The sequence below is a fragment of the Pristiophorus japonicus genome, chromosome 2, assembly GCF_044704955.1.
Source record: "Pristiophorus japonicus isolate sPriJap1 chromosome 2, sPriJap1.hap1, whole genome shotgun sequence".
NCBI lineage: Eukaryota > Metazoa > Chordata > Chondrichthyes > Pristiophoridae > Pristiophorus > Pristiophorus japonicus.
In genome coordinates, this window is record NC_091978.1 from 252,748,638 (window position 1) to 252,760,752 (window position 12,115).

Below are 12,115 nucleotides of genomic sequence, written 5' to 3' on the forward strand. Positions count from 1 at the left end.
AAGGGGTAGCAACTCAAAGTGGCAGAAGGTAGAAAGTGGTGTCCCACAAGGGTCATTGCTGGGACTACTATTGTTCACAATTTATATTAATGATTTAGACTTTGGAATCAAATACATAATTTCTAAATTTGCAGATGACACCAAATTGGGGAGTGGGAGGAGGGGTAGTCAATACGGAGGAGGACTGCAATAAAGTACAGGAAGACATTAATAAACTTGCAAAATTGGCATATAATTGACAAATTAATTTCAACACAGATAAGTGTAAGTTATTACATTTTAGTAAGAAAAATAAGATGGCCACATATTACTTGGAAAATAAGAATCTAAATGAGGATGAGGGTGCAAGGCAAAAGGAGATGGTAATGCGACAAGTTAAGAAACAAAAGATGAGTCTAGATGAGGTATAAATGGGAATGGCAGAATCATCAACAGCTCCCATGTGAAAAAATAGGGGCAGAGGTTATGGTCTGAAATTGTTGAACTCAATGTTGAGTCCATAAGGCTGTAAAGTGCTTCATCGAAACATGAGGTGCTGTTCCTCGAGCTTACATTGAGCTTTGTTGGAACAGTGCAAGAGGCTGAGGACGGTGAGGTCAGAGTGAGAATGGAACGGAGAATTAAAGTCTCAGGTGACTGGAAGCTCGGGGTCACACTTACGAACTGAACGGAGGTGTTCTGCAAAGCGGTCACACAATCTTCATTTAATCTCCCCAATTTAGAGGAGACCGCATTGTGAGCAGTGAATGCAGTATACTAAATTGCAAGAAATACAAGTGAATCGCTATTTCACCTTGAAGGAGTGTTTGGGGCCCTGGAGCATGGGAAGGCAATAGGGCAGGTGTTGCAGCTCCTGCGCTTGCACAGGAAGGTGTTGGGGCTGATTGAAGAGTGGACCTGGGTGCCGCAGAGGGAGCGGTTCCTTTGGAATGCTGAAATGGGAGGGGAGGAGAAGATGTGTTTGGTGGTGGGAACACGCTGGAGATGGCGGAGGAAGATGCATTGAATTTGGAGGCTGGTGGGGTGATAGGTGAGGACAAGAGGAACTCTATCGTGGTTCTGGGAGGGAGGGGAAGGGGTGAGTGCAGAAGTGCGGGAAATAGAACGGACACGATAGAGGGGAATCCATGGTTGAGGAGAAAGGAAGACATATCGGAAGTACTAATATGGAAGGTGGCATCGTCAGACAGAGAAACTGGGAGAATGGAATAGCGTCCTTACAGGAATCGGGGTGGGAGGAAGTGTTTCCAGGTAGCTGTGTGAGTAAGTGGGCTTATAGAGGATGTTTGTTGATAGCCTATCCCCAGAAATGGAGACAAAGAAGTCGAGGAAGGGAAGGGAAGAGTCTGAGATGGACCATGTGAAGATGAGGGAAGGATGGAAATTTGAACCAAAGTGAATGACATTTTCCAGTTCAGGGCAAGAGCAGGAAACGGCCCCAATAGAGTCATCAATGTACCAAAATGTTTTTTGTTTGATCAAATGTTGTTTGGAGCTGCTGATATTGTGTACGTTACTTTGGTGGCAAAACTGCCCTGCACCCTGATTGGGGGCAGTAACCAGCTGGGGTCGGGACTTTCTGTGCCCGACACAGATGTCCTGCTCCCGCTGCTGAAAGGGCTTACCACCCCTCAAAGGAAGTGGAGCGCTCCACTTCCTTGAGGGGTGGTTCCCGGGGCAATACTGGGGCGGGAAGTGAAACGCTATATGGATGCTCCACGTAGCACTGGCGTGCATCAACGCCCCTCTCCTTCTCTTAAAGGGGAGGGCTGCTGCGCACTCTGCAAGGCCTCTGGCCTCCACTAGGCCACCAGGGCAACGTGGGACTGGACCTGCAGCCCAGCACCCAAAACAGACTGCCAGGCTGTGCGATGGTGGCCTGGACCATGCTTGTGTCGCCATCGTAGAGCCAACCCAGAGTTGGCAATCCAGAGAAGGTGGCGGCGCGGGCACTTGTGCCCTCCCCTTCAAGTAGCACCCCAAGAGCGGATGTCGGTCGCGAAGCTGGCTTTGACATCCGCTCATAGCCGGTTGTGCGGTGGCCTGGGACGTTAACCATGGGGGCGTAGCGCTACCGTGGCAGCTCCACAATTTCCGAGGAGCCAGTAGCACCACCACCCCTCCCACCATCCCCACCCCCCACCACCAGGCGAAAAGTCTCCTCCGCCCTGTTAACGGGTCTCTTTTTTTTAAAGGGGCAATTTTGTCTCCTTCGCTTTTATTGTGCATAGGGTCTCAATGCTGCCTTCTGCAATCAAGGTGTCTAAAGGTGCAATTCAGATCAAAGGCTTATACACAGAGTGCTGGTCAATCATCTGACCTATTATAGCTGCACCTGACATGGAAATGAAGCGGGGCAGTGATCCGAAGAATCCCCTCCCCACCCCCTCGCCCCCCCCCCCAAACAATCTAGCATGATGGTATTTTTCACTTTGTTTGTCAAGGTTATACTTCTTTCAGTGAAGTGGAAGGTGAAAGCTATGATAGTTAATCTAACATTCTCTTTTATAAAAAAAATACTAATTACAAAACTGACCTTATTTCAGGTGCCATCAGTTCCTGTCCCATTTGCATCTAATTTGTTCTGCAACCATTTTATCTATGACAGTTGGCCCTTGTTTTTTTTTTAAACTGCTCGTTCATAAAAGAAAACGGTTAATCCAATTTTGTAGGTGGTGGAATCTGTGCAGATTTATCACTTATGTCTATGTATGTCAGTAAAAGAATAGTGTAATTGTAATAAAATATAATTTGCACTGAAATTTACTTTGTCATACACAAAACTAGTCAGTCATGGCTTTATTATATTGTGAAATGCAACTTGGCTATGTTTTGTCTGTCTGGAACATTTAAAATAGTTAGCTAATGTTCCTATCTTTATATATACAGCTTTTGATCAAATCATTAGCTTTTTTAGCTGATTAGATTTTTTTAGATATTATTCTCTATAATGACTGTAGTGCTGTTTTTTTTTTAACTTGTAAGTGTAGCTTCATTCACTGTCGCTGTTTTTATTCTTTTTTTCAAGTTGCAATTGATGAAATTCTGTTCAGTACTGTGAACTTTCTATGTGTGTGCTGTGAAAATATACCCTAAATTTCTTCTCCCTTCCATTCTGCCCTTGTTTCTTCACAGTCATTGTATACAGCAGATTCTAGAAAGTGTAAATCATTGTCACCTTAATGGCATAGTTCACAGGGACCTGAAGGTCAGTATTTACCCATGAACTGCAAGCAGAAATACATTAACAGGGGTGGGAAAGCAATCTTAAAGATCTCCCTTGCCTCAGCACAATCTGCACGGTGCCGCTTACCAATTTAAAAGTCCACATGTCTGCTATGCATCATGGCTGAAAGCTTTCAAATGCAATTGGGGAAGTCTTTACAATTTTAAGGTTCTGGACACTGAACATTTCTTTAAAACTTTTGTTTGAATTGTTATGGTGAAAAGTGTGGGTGTGTAAACATGTAATATTTTTAAAATGTTGCTTATGATGCATTGCTGCGTGTGAAATAAACACCACTTCTGTTCTGAGACTTGGGCTGTGATAGCAACTATTTGCACAACTGGTCACACATTACTCCATTGGAATATGAATAGTCAGTAGATGAAAATGAGGAATTATAAAATGTTAAAAATATGGCAACACTCTTTTAAACCAAAATTAACAGCTATATGGTAACTACAATGTTTGTAACCTATCGTATAACCAAAGTATCGATGAAAGATGCAAACTGATTGGGAGCGAGTAAAATAACTTTCATTTGAAAATCACTTGTTTGCCAAAGGTGAACATTATGTTGAACTAAATTAATATATATTTGCTAAAGTAGCTACCTGCTACTGTTTTCTCATTGGCTAATTGTAACTTTATCGTTACCACTGAGTGTCGACCCAGTAATTCTTTCCCCTTCTTAGAGTTTGCTAAAAGAAGAATGACTATGCATCTAGTTAAAGTAAATGTAAGGAAGCTATGGATTCCTGGTTAATGAGCCAATGGTTATTCTGCTGGAGCATGTGTGTTTAGGTCCATTAAGGATGATTCAGAAAAAAACACCAGTTGTTTGCTATTGACTATGAAGCCAGTCTCTCCAACAGTGCACAGAGAGTGAGTGTCAGCTTGGAACTAACACACGCCCCTGGTGTTTGCATGCAGTCATTGCATTCAGCAGATCCTGGAGGCTGTGCTACACTGCCATCAGATGGGTGTGGTCCATCGAGACCTGAAGGTGAGTGATTTGAAGATGGTGATAATTTAAATAGTTCAAACAGTTCTGCAGTCATGCATGTAGTAGAATCAAAGCTTCTTCCAAATTCCACACATGAAGAATGGCTACTTGTGTAAGGTACCAGCAGGCTGCTGCTGCTGCTGCTGCCCAGAAAACAGTACCCTCAACATGTGTCACTGCCTATAAGGAGGGAAGCAGATTGGGGAAGAGAGGGCATTTCATTTATTTTCCAAAAAAAAACAATTCTGCATGAGCAATTCTGGTTCTCCTTTCTCTCAATTTACTCAGCCATTCTTCACTGTTGTCTTGAAGGCGACTGATGCTACAGTATGATTCTACAAGTGCTGGCAGTCCTTTTGTGCTTTATCCAAGTGACCATTCTTCATGTGCAAGCCCAGTGAGTTTTGGCAGGCTGTTTAACCATGTGGGGTCTAAGACCGCAACCACACCAGCTTTTGCTTTGCTCAGTATGCTCGTGTCAGCAAAAGTCACTGGATAACCATTAGGAGTGTAAATCTTGATCTGGTTTGTTTAGAAGGGTATATTGTCACATAACAAGGGTTGCATTTAAGTATATATGTAAATGTTCATTCTTTTTCTATTTACCAGTTTCCTGGAACATTTTCTTTGTACCTTTAGGATCAACAGTAACGTTTCTAGCTTCCCTGTTGGTTTTGTGACTAAATCATCATCATGTGGTGTGTTGAGACATAGGGGGGAAATTTTAACCCCAAAAGACAAGGTAGAATGGGAGGTTAAAGAGTTCAAAAACTGAATCCTGACCCCAACTCACCCATATATAACAATTATAATGAAGCTGGCGTGCCTCATGGCAATCCACCATTTCAAATTTAACTCTGGCTGGCCGTGTTTCTCAGGCCTCGGGGAACTTACCAGCTTAAAGGAGGCGAGGACTGCTGGACCCACGAGGTTAGAGTCTTTTCACTTGCCTACTGCATCCGGTGATCCTGCCTCACCCAGTTGCCACCCCGGCCTCTGATCTTCCCCCATTAGTCTCTGATTTCTGCCCCCCCACCCCTTTCAACCTCTCTCCTCCAGCCCCCGATCGCTTTCCTCGCCTTCCACCTCTGGCCCCCAACTATTCCCCATTCCCGATCCCTCCCTCCCTTCTCTCTGCAGCCTAGTGCTGCAGGCCTACCCACCCCACAGCCAGCCAGCCTTTCCATGTGGCTGCGCGCGGGAAACAGATTTGACATATTAATCAGGCTCTGCCGTTAAACTCGGTAAGGCCTACGGGATACCCATTCTTCCAGGTTTCCCGAACGCTTTTTAGACCCCCTGCTCCCAACCTGCCTCCAGATTAAAATTCCGGCCGTTGAAACCTGGATCAGTCTGGTTTCTATCTTGAGTTAGTGAATCTCATCAGGACAATAGTTGGGGACCTACAGTTATCCTCTGTACCCTTGAGCTAGGGAGAAGGAAAATCAGCCAAAGCCCCCAAACATGATTACTATCCATTTATAGTAATTGGACAGAATTGGACCTATGGTTGATGGCCTCCATGACAACTAGCCTCCAAACATTTACTGTCTCAATTTAGATATGAAGACTGGTCACTTGGGTGACTCCATCTTAAATTTCATTCTGCTACCTGCCGAGTGTGTGCATTTGCTTTCCTCTTTCCAATTTCCTTATGCCAACTGGCCTATGCCAGTGTTTGTGCTCCACACGAGCCTTCTCCCACCCAACTTCATCTAACTATCTGCATCTGCATCTATTCCTTACTCCCGCATGTGATTTCTAGCTTCCCCTTAAAGCAATCTGTGCTATTCGCCTCAACTGCTCCCTGTGGTAGCAAGTTCCACATTCTAACCACTCTCTGGGCAAAGACATTTCTCCTGAATTCTTTACTGGATATAGTAGTGACTGTCTTATATTTATGGCCCCTAGTTTTTGACTCCACCACAAGTGGAAACACCTTTTCCTGATCTACCGCATCAAACCCCTTCATAATTTTAAATACCTTTATTAGGTCACCCCTCAGCCTTCTCTTGTCTCGAGAAAAGAGCCCCAGCTTGTTCAGGCTTTCCTGATAGTTATGACCTCTCAGTTCTGGTATCTACCTTGTAAATCTTATTTGCTCTTTCTTCAGTGCCTCTATATCCTTTTCGTAATATGAAGACCAGAACTATAGAGTACTCCAAGTGTGGTCTAACCAAGGTTCTAGACTAGTTTATCACAACTTCCCTGCTTTTCAATTCTATTCCTCTAGAAATGAACCCCAATATTATTATTTTCCTCTTGTTCCTTTTGCGGTGAAATGGTTAAAAATACTGCCGGAAGATAGGTTATCTCATTTTCCCTGCCAATGAGAAACTAAATGACTTGAACTAGAAAGAACAGGTTAGTTTCACATCACAGGAAAGTCCTGATGCTCTTGCAGTGAGAATGAGCAAGGAGGACTCTGGCATTTAATGGTGTCACATGAACAGTTTTGATGGGGCCATATAGGAGAAAGATTTAGTCTAAAGCTAACAATGAAGCATACCTTAATGAAATTTACAATACCTAATCCCCTTTAAATACCTTGTGCAGATTCACCTTATCCAAAGAAAGCAGTCAATTTTAACCATGAGGTCATTCGTCCCCTCTCCCTTTCCCAGTTTCAAAGCAGGTACAGAATTTGGTATTCAAATGTTGCGAAAGAAAATTATGTTTAACGTTATCGCAGCAAGACAGCAGGAATAGCTATAAATAGCCGTTAAAATCCAGTACATCATTTTTTTTTAAAGTTCTTGGGTGCAGTTAAATGTCATCCCTATGATGGAGTGCAAAACAAATTGATTGGTAGTGGTTCCAAAATATATAGCATCATAATACAACAGGGTTTCTAGTGAGCTATATACTCAACAGAGCCTCCAGTTACAGTCAATGGGCTCAATTTTGGCCAGGAGTTGCTCCGTTTTTTTTGGAGTAACTTGGTTTTTCTGGCGTAACTTAAAAATCCCCATTTTCCACAATCAATTTGCACCAGTGTGTGAGTTAGTTACGAATTTTTAGTTTTGTTTTTTTTTCTCAAAAGGGGGTGTTACCAGCCACCTACGCCAGTTCTGCCCATTTAGGCAACTTTGGCCAGCTAATAGTTACTCTAAACCTACTTAGGCCAGCGTATGTGGCCACTTCAGAAAACCCTTGCGGAGAGTTAAGAAATCGGCGCAGGTAGGTACATCGGAGGCCATTCAACCTGGGGATAGGGACAGGAAGGGAAGCGGTGAGGATCTGCACCTAAAGTATCAAGCCTTACAAACCACCAAATCTTGGAAACAAAAAGTTGTAAGAATTCAATAACAAATAAAAAATTGAAGTAAGTCCTACCTTCATCTTAAAACTCTGCCCGGGAAGGCAGTGGGCCCGCCGGTGCGGGATGCCACTCGGCCTGGGTTAGGGGCGGGCAGGAGAACTGATAGAAATCATCCAGGCAGGAGCACTATCAGTTCTCCTGCTCACCCCCCCCCCCCCCCCCCGCCCCACCTCCCGTCCCTAGCCCCGGCCAAGTGGCCTCCCGGTGCATTTTCTAAGATGAAAGTAATTAAAGCTTCAAATCGATGCATTTACCAAAGTAGGGTTAAGGCTTTTCAACGTGGGTATTGAAAGAGAAATGCTACTTAAACTGACTGTATCTCCTGTTAATGCACACACAGCTCCCCAATAAGCAATGTATTTTCCAATTTAAGTCCACAAATAGGCATTTTCCAAACAAATAATTAAAACTTAACAATGTTTCTCCTCTACGCTCTTCCCCATACATTCGCATGTTATCAAACACACTGCAACCCGCCAACCTCTTCAGCGAGCAATTTGACACAGTCTGGCTCATATGCTTCAGGCGGCACTGTATTACATAGATCACTGGAACTAAGCAGTCCGTGCAATTGCCACTCCATAGCCCTACTCACAAATTTGGCCGGCATCGGATCCCACACAGCGGCTGCAGAAAGCACACGGAAAGGCTGAGGGCGAGGAGCTACTGCGCATGTGCGGACACTCCACTGCGCTTGCGCGGACACTCCACTGCGCATGTGCAGACATCCCGGCATTGTTTTCGGCGCAGGACGCTGGTTCCACCCCCGACTCGACTGGCCAAGATGCGCAACCATAAGGAGGAGGCCGGGCAGCGGCCAAAGTGGGAAGGAAATTTTTCGGCGCACTTCTGAATGGAGAAAAGCGCCGTATCTCTGGTAAGTGCGCCGAAAAACGGGCTGGGCCAAAATTGAGCCCATAGAAAATAGGAGTAGTAGTAGGCCATTTGGCCCTTCAAGTCTGCACTGCCATTCAATATGATCATGGTCGATCCTCTATCTCAACACCATATTCTCGCTTTTCCTTGATGCCTTTTGTTTCTAGAAATCTACCTCCCTCTTGAATATATTTATTGACTTGGCCTCCACAACCTTCTGTGGTAGAGAATTCCACAGGTTCACCACCCTCTGAGTGAAAAATTTCTCCTCGTCTCGGTCCTAAATTTCCTATCTTGTATCCTGAGACAGTGACCCCTTGTTCTAGATTTCCCAGCCAGGGGAAAAATCCTCCCCGCAGCCAGTCTATCGAACCCAGTCAGAATTTTATACGTTTCAATGAGATCCCCTCTCATTCTTCTAAACTCTAGTGAATACAGGCCTAGTCGATCCAATCTCTCCTCATACGACAGTCCTGCCATCCCAAGAATCAGTCTGGTGAACCTTCGCTGCACTCCCTCTATGGCAAGTATATCCTTAGGTAAGGAGACCAAAACTGCACACAATACTCCAGGTGCGGTCTCACCAATGCCCTGTATAACTGTAGTAAGACATCCTTGCTCCTGTAAAATCCTCTTGCAATGAAGGCCAACATACCATTTACCTTCCTAACTGATTGCTGCACCTGCATGTTTGCTTTCAATGACTGGTGTACAAGAAGACCCAGATCCCCCCTGTACATCAACACTTCCCAAGCCATCATCATTTAAATAATGTTTTGTCCTTATGTTTTTCCTACCAAAGCGGATAACTTCACATTTGTCCACGTTATACTGCATAGAAACATAGAAATTAGGTGCAGGAGCAGGCCATTCGGCCCTTCGAGCCTGCACCGCCATTCAGTAAGATCATGGCTGATCATTCAACCTCAGTACCCCTTTCCTGCTTTCTCCCCATACCCCTTGATCCTTTTGGCCGTAAGGGCCACATCTAACTCCCTTTTGAATATTTCTAACGAACTGGCCTCAAAAACTTTCTGCGGCAGGGAATTCCACAGGTGAACCACTCTCTGAGTGAAGAAGTTTCTCCTCATCTTGGTCCTAAATGGCTTTGAAGTCATTGAAGGTTAGCATGCAGGTACAGCAGGCGGTTAAGAAAGCAAATGGCATGTTGGCCTTCATAGCGAGGGGATTTGAATACAGAGGCAGGGAGGTGTTGCTACAGTTGTACAGGGCCTTGGTGAGGCCACACCTGGAGTATTGTGTACAGTTTTGGTCTCCTAACTTGAGGAAGGACATTCTTGCTATTGAGGGAGTGCAGCGAAGATTCACCAGACTGATTCCCGGGATGGCGGGACTGACCTATCAAGAAAGACTGGATCAACTGGGCTTGTATTCACTGGAGTTCAGAAGAATGAGAGGGGACCTCATAGAAAAGTTTTAAATTCTGATGGGTTTAGACAGGTTAGATGCAGGAAGAATGTTCCCAATGTTGGGGAAGTCCAGAACCAGGGGTCACAGTCTGAGGATAAGGGGTAAGCCATTTAGGACCGAGATGAGGAGAAACTTCTTCACCCAGAGAGTGGTGAACCTGTGGAATTCTCTACCACAGAAAGTAGTTGAGGCCAATTCACTAAATATATTCAAAAAGGAGTTAGATGAAGTCCTTACTACTCGGGGGATCAAGGGTTATGGCGAGAAAGCAGGAAGGGGGTACTGAAGTTTCATGTTCAGCCATGAACTCATTGAATGGCGGTGCAGGCTAGAAGGGCTGAATGGCCTGCTCCTGCACCTATTTTCTATGTTTCTATGTTTACCCCTTATTCTTAGACTGTGACTCCTGGTTCTGGAACTCCCCAGCAACGGGAACATTCTTCCTGCCTCTAACCTGTCCAATCCTGTCAGAATTTTATGTGTTTCTATGAGATCCCCTCTCATTTTTCTAAACGCCAGTGGATACAAGCCCAGTTGATCCAGTCTCTCCTCATATGTCAGCCCTGCCATCCTGGGAATCAGTCTGATGAACCTTCGCTATACTCCCTTGATAGCAAGAACGTCCTTCCTCAGATTAGGAGACCAAAACTGAACACACTATTCTAGGTGTGGCCTCACCAAGGCTCTGTACAACTGCAGTAAGACGTCCCTGCTTCTATACTCAAATCCTCTAGCTATGAAGGCCAGCATGCCACTTGCTGCTTTCACCGCCTGCTGTACCTGCACGCCAACTTTCAATGACTGATGTACCATGCATGACACCTAGGTCTCGTTGCACCGCCCCTTTTCCTAATCTGTCACCATTCAGATAATATTCTGTCTTCCTGTTTTTGCCACCAAAGTGAATAACCTCAGATTTATCCGCATTATACTGCATCTGCCATGCATTTGCCCATTCACCTAACTTGTCCAAATCCCCCTGCAGCCTCTTAGCATCCTTCTCGCAGCTCACACCGCCACCCAGCTTAGTGTCATCTGCAAATTTGGAGATATTACATTCAATTCCTTCATCTAAATCATTGATGTATATTGTGAATAGCTGGGATCCCAGCACTGAAGCCTGCGGCACCCCACTAGTCACTGCCTGCCATTCTGAAAAGGACCCGTTTATTCCGACTCTCTGCTTCCTGTCTGCCAACCAGTTTTCTATCCACATCAATACATTACCCCAATACCATGTGCTTTAATTTTGCACACAAATCTCTTGTGTGGGACCTTGTCAAAATCCTTTTGAAAATCCAAATACACCACATCCACTGGTTCTCCCTTGTCCACTCGACTCGTTACATCCTCAAAAAATTCTAGAAGATTTGTCAAGCATGATTTCCCTTTCATAAATCCATGCTGACTTGGACGGATCCTGTCACTGCTTTCCAAATGCGCGCTATTTCATCTTTAATAATTGATTCCAAGATTTTCCCCACCACCGATGTCAGGCTAACCGGTCTATAATTCCGTGTTTTCTCTCCCTCCTTTTTTAAAAAGTGGTATTACACTAACTACCCTCCAGTCCATAGGAACTGATCCAGAGTCAATAGAATGTTGGAAAATGATGACCAATGCATCCACTATTTCTAGGGCCACTTCCTTAAGGGATGTAGCCTATCAGGCCCTGGGGATTTATCGGCCTTCAACCCCATCAATTTCCCGAACACAATTTCCTGACTAATAAGGATTTTCTTCAGTTTCTTCTTTTCGCTAGACCCTTGAAACCCTAGTATTTCCGGAAGGTTATTTGTGTCTTTCTTAGTGAAGACAGAGCCAAAGTATTTGTTCAATTGGTCTGCCATTTCTTTGTTCCCCATTATAAATTTACCTGATTCTGACTGCAAAGGACCTATGTTGGTCTTCACTAATCTTTTTCTCTTCATATATCAATGGAAGCTTTTGCAGTCAGTTTTTATGTTCCCTGCAAGCTTTCTCTCATACTCGATTTTCCCCCTCTTAATTAGACCCTTTGTCCTCCTCTGCTGAATTCTAAATTTCTCCCAGTCCTCAGGTTTGCTGTTTTTTCTGGCCAATTTATATGCCTCTTCCTTGGATTTAACACTATCTAATTTCCCTTGTTAGCCATGGTTGAGCTACCTTCCCCATTTTATTTTTACTCCAGACAGCGATGTACAATTGTTGAAGTTCATCCATGTGATCTATAAATGTCTACCATTGCCTATCCACTGTCAACCCTTTAAGTATTATT

The 12,115-nt window shown here is 44.4% G+C and overlaps 1 protein-coding gene across 4 annotated transcripts in view; it reads left to right on the forward strand.

The window, feature by feature from the left end:
• LOC139245448 (calcium/calmodulin-dependent protein kinase type II subunit delta) overlaps positions 1 to 12,115 on the forward strand; it is a 539,947-nt gene that overhangs the window by 356,255 nt on the left and 171,577 nt on the right. For all 4 annotated transcript variants that reach the window (XM_070871166.1, XM_070871168.1, XM_070871167.1 and 1 more), the window contains exon 6: positions 3,136 to 3,208. In XM_070871166.1, the coding sequence (XP_070727267.1) occupies positions 3,136 to 3,208 (73 nt within the window). The remainder of the gene's footprint in view (positions 1 to 3,135; positions 3,209 to 12,115) is intronic.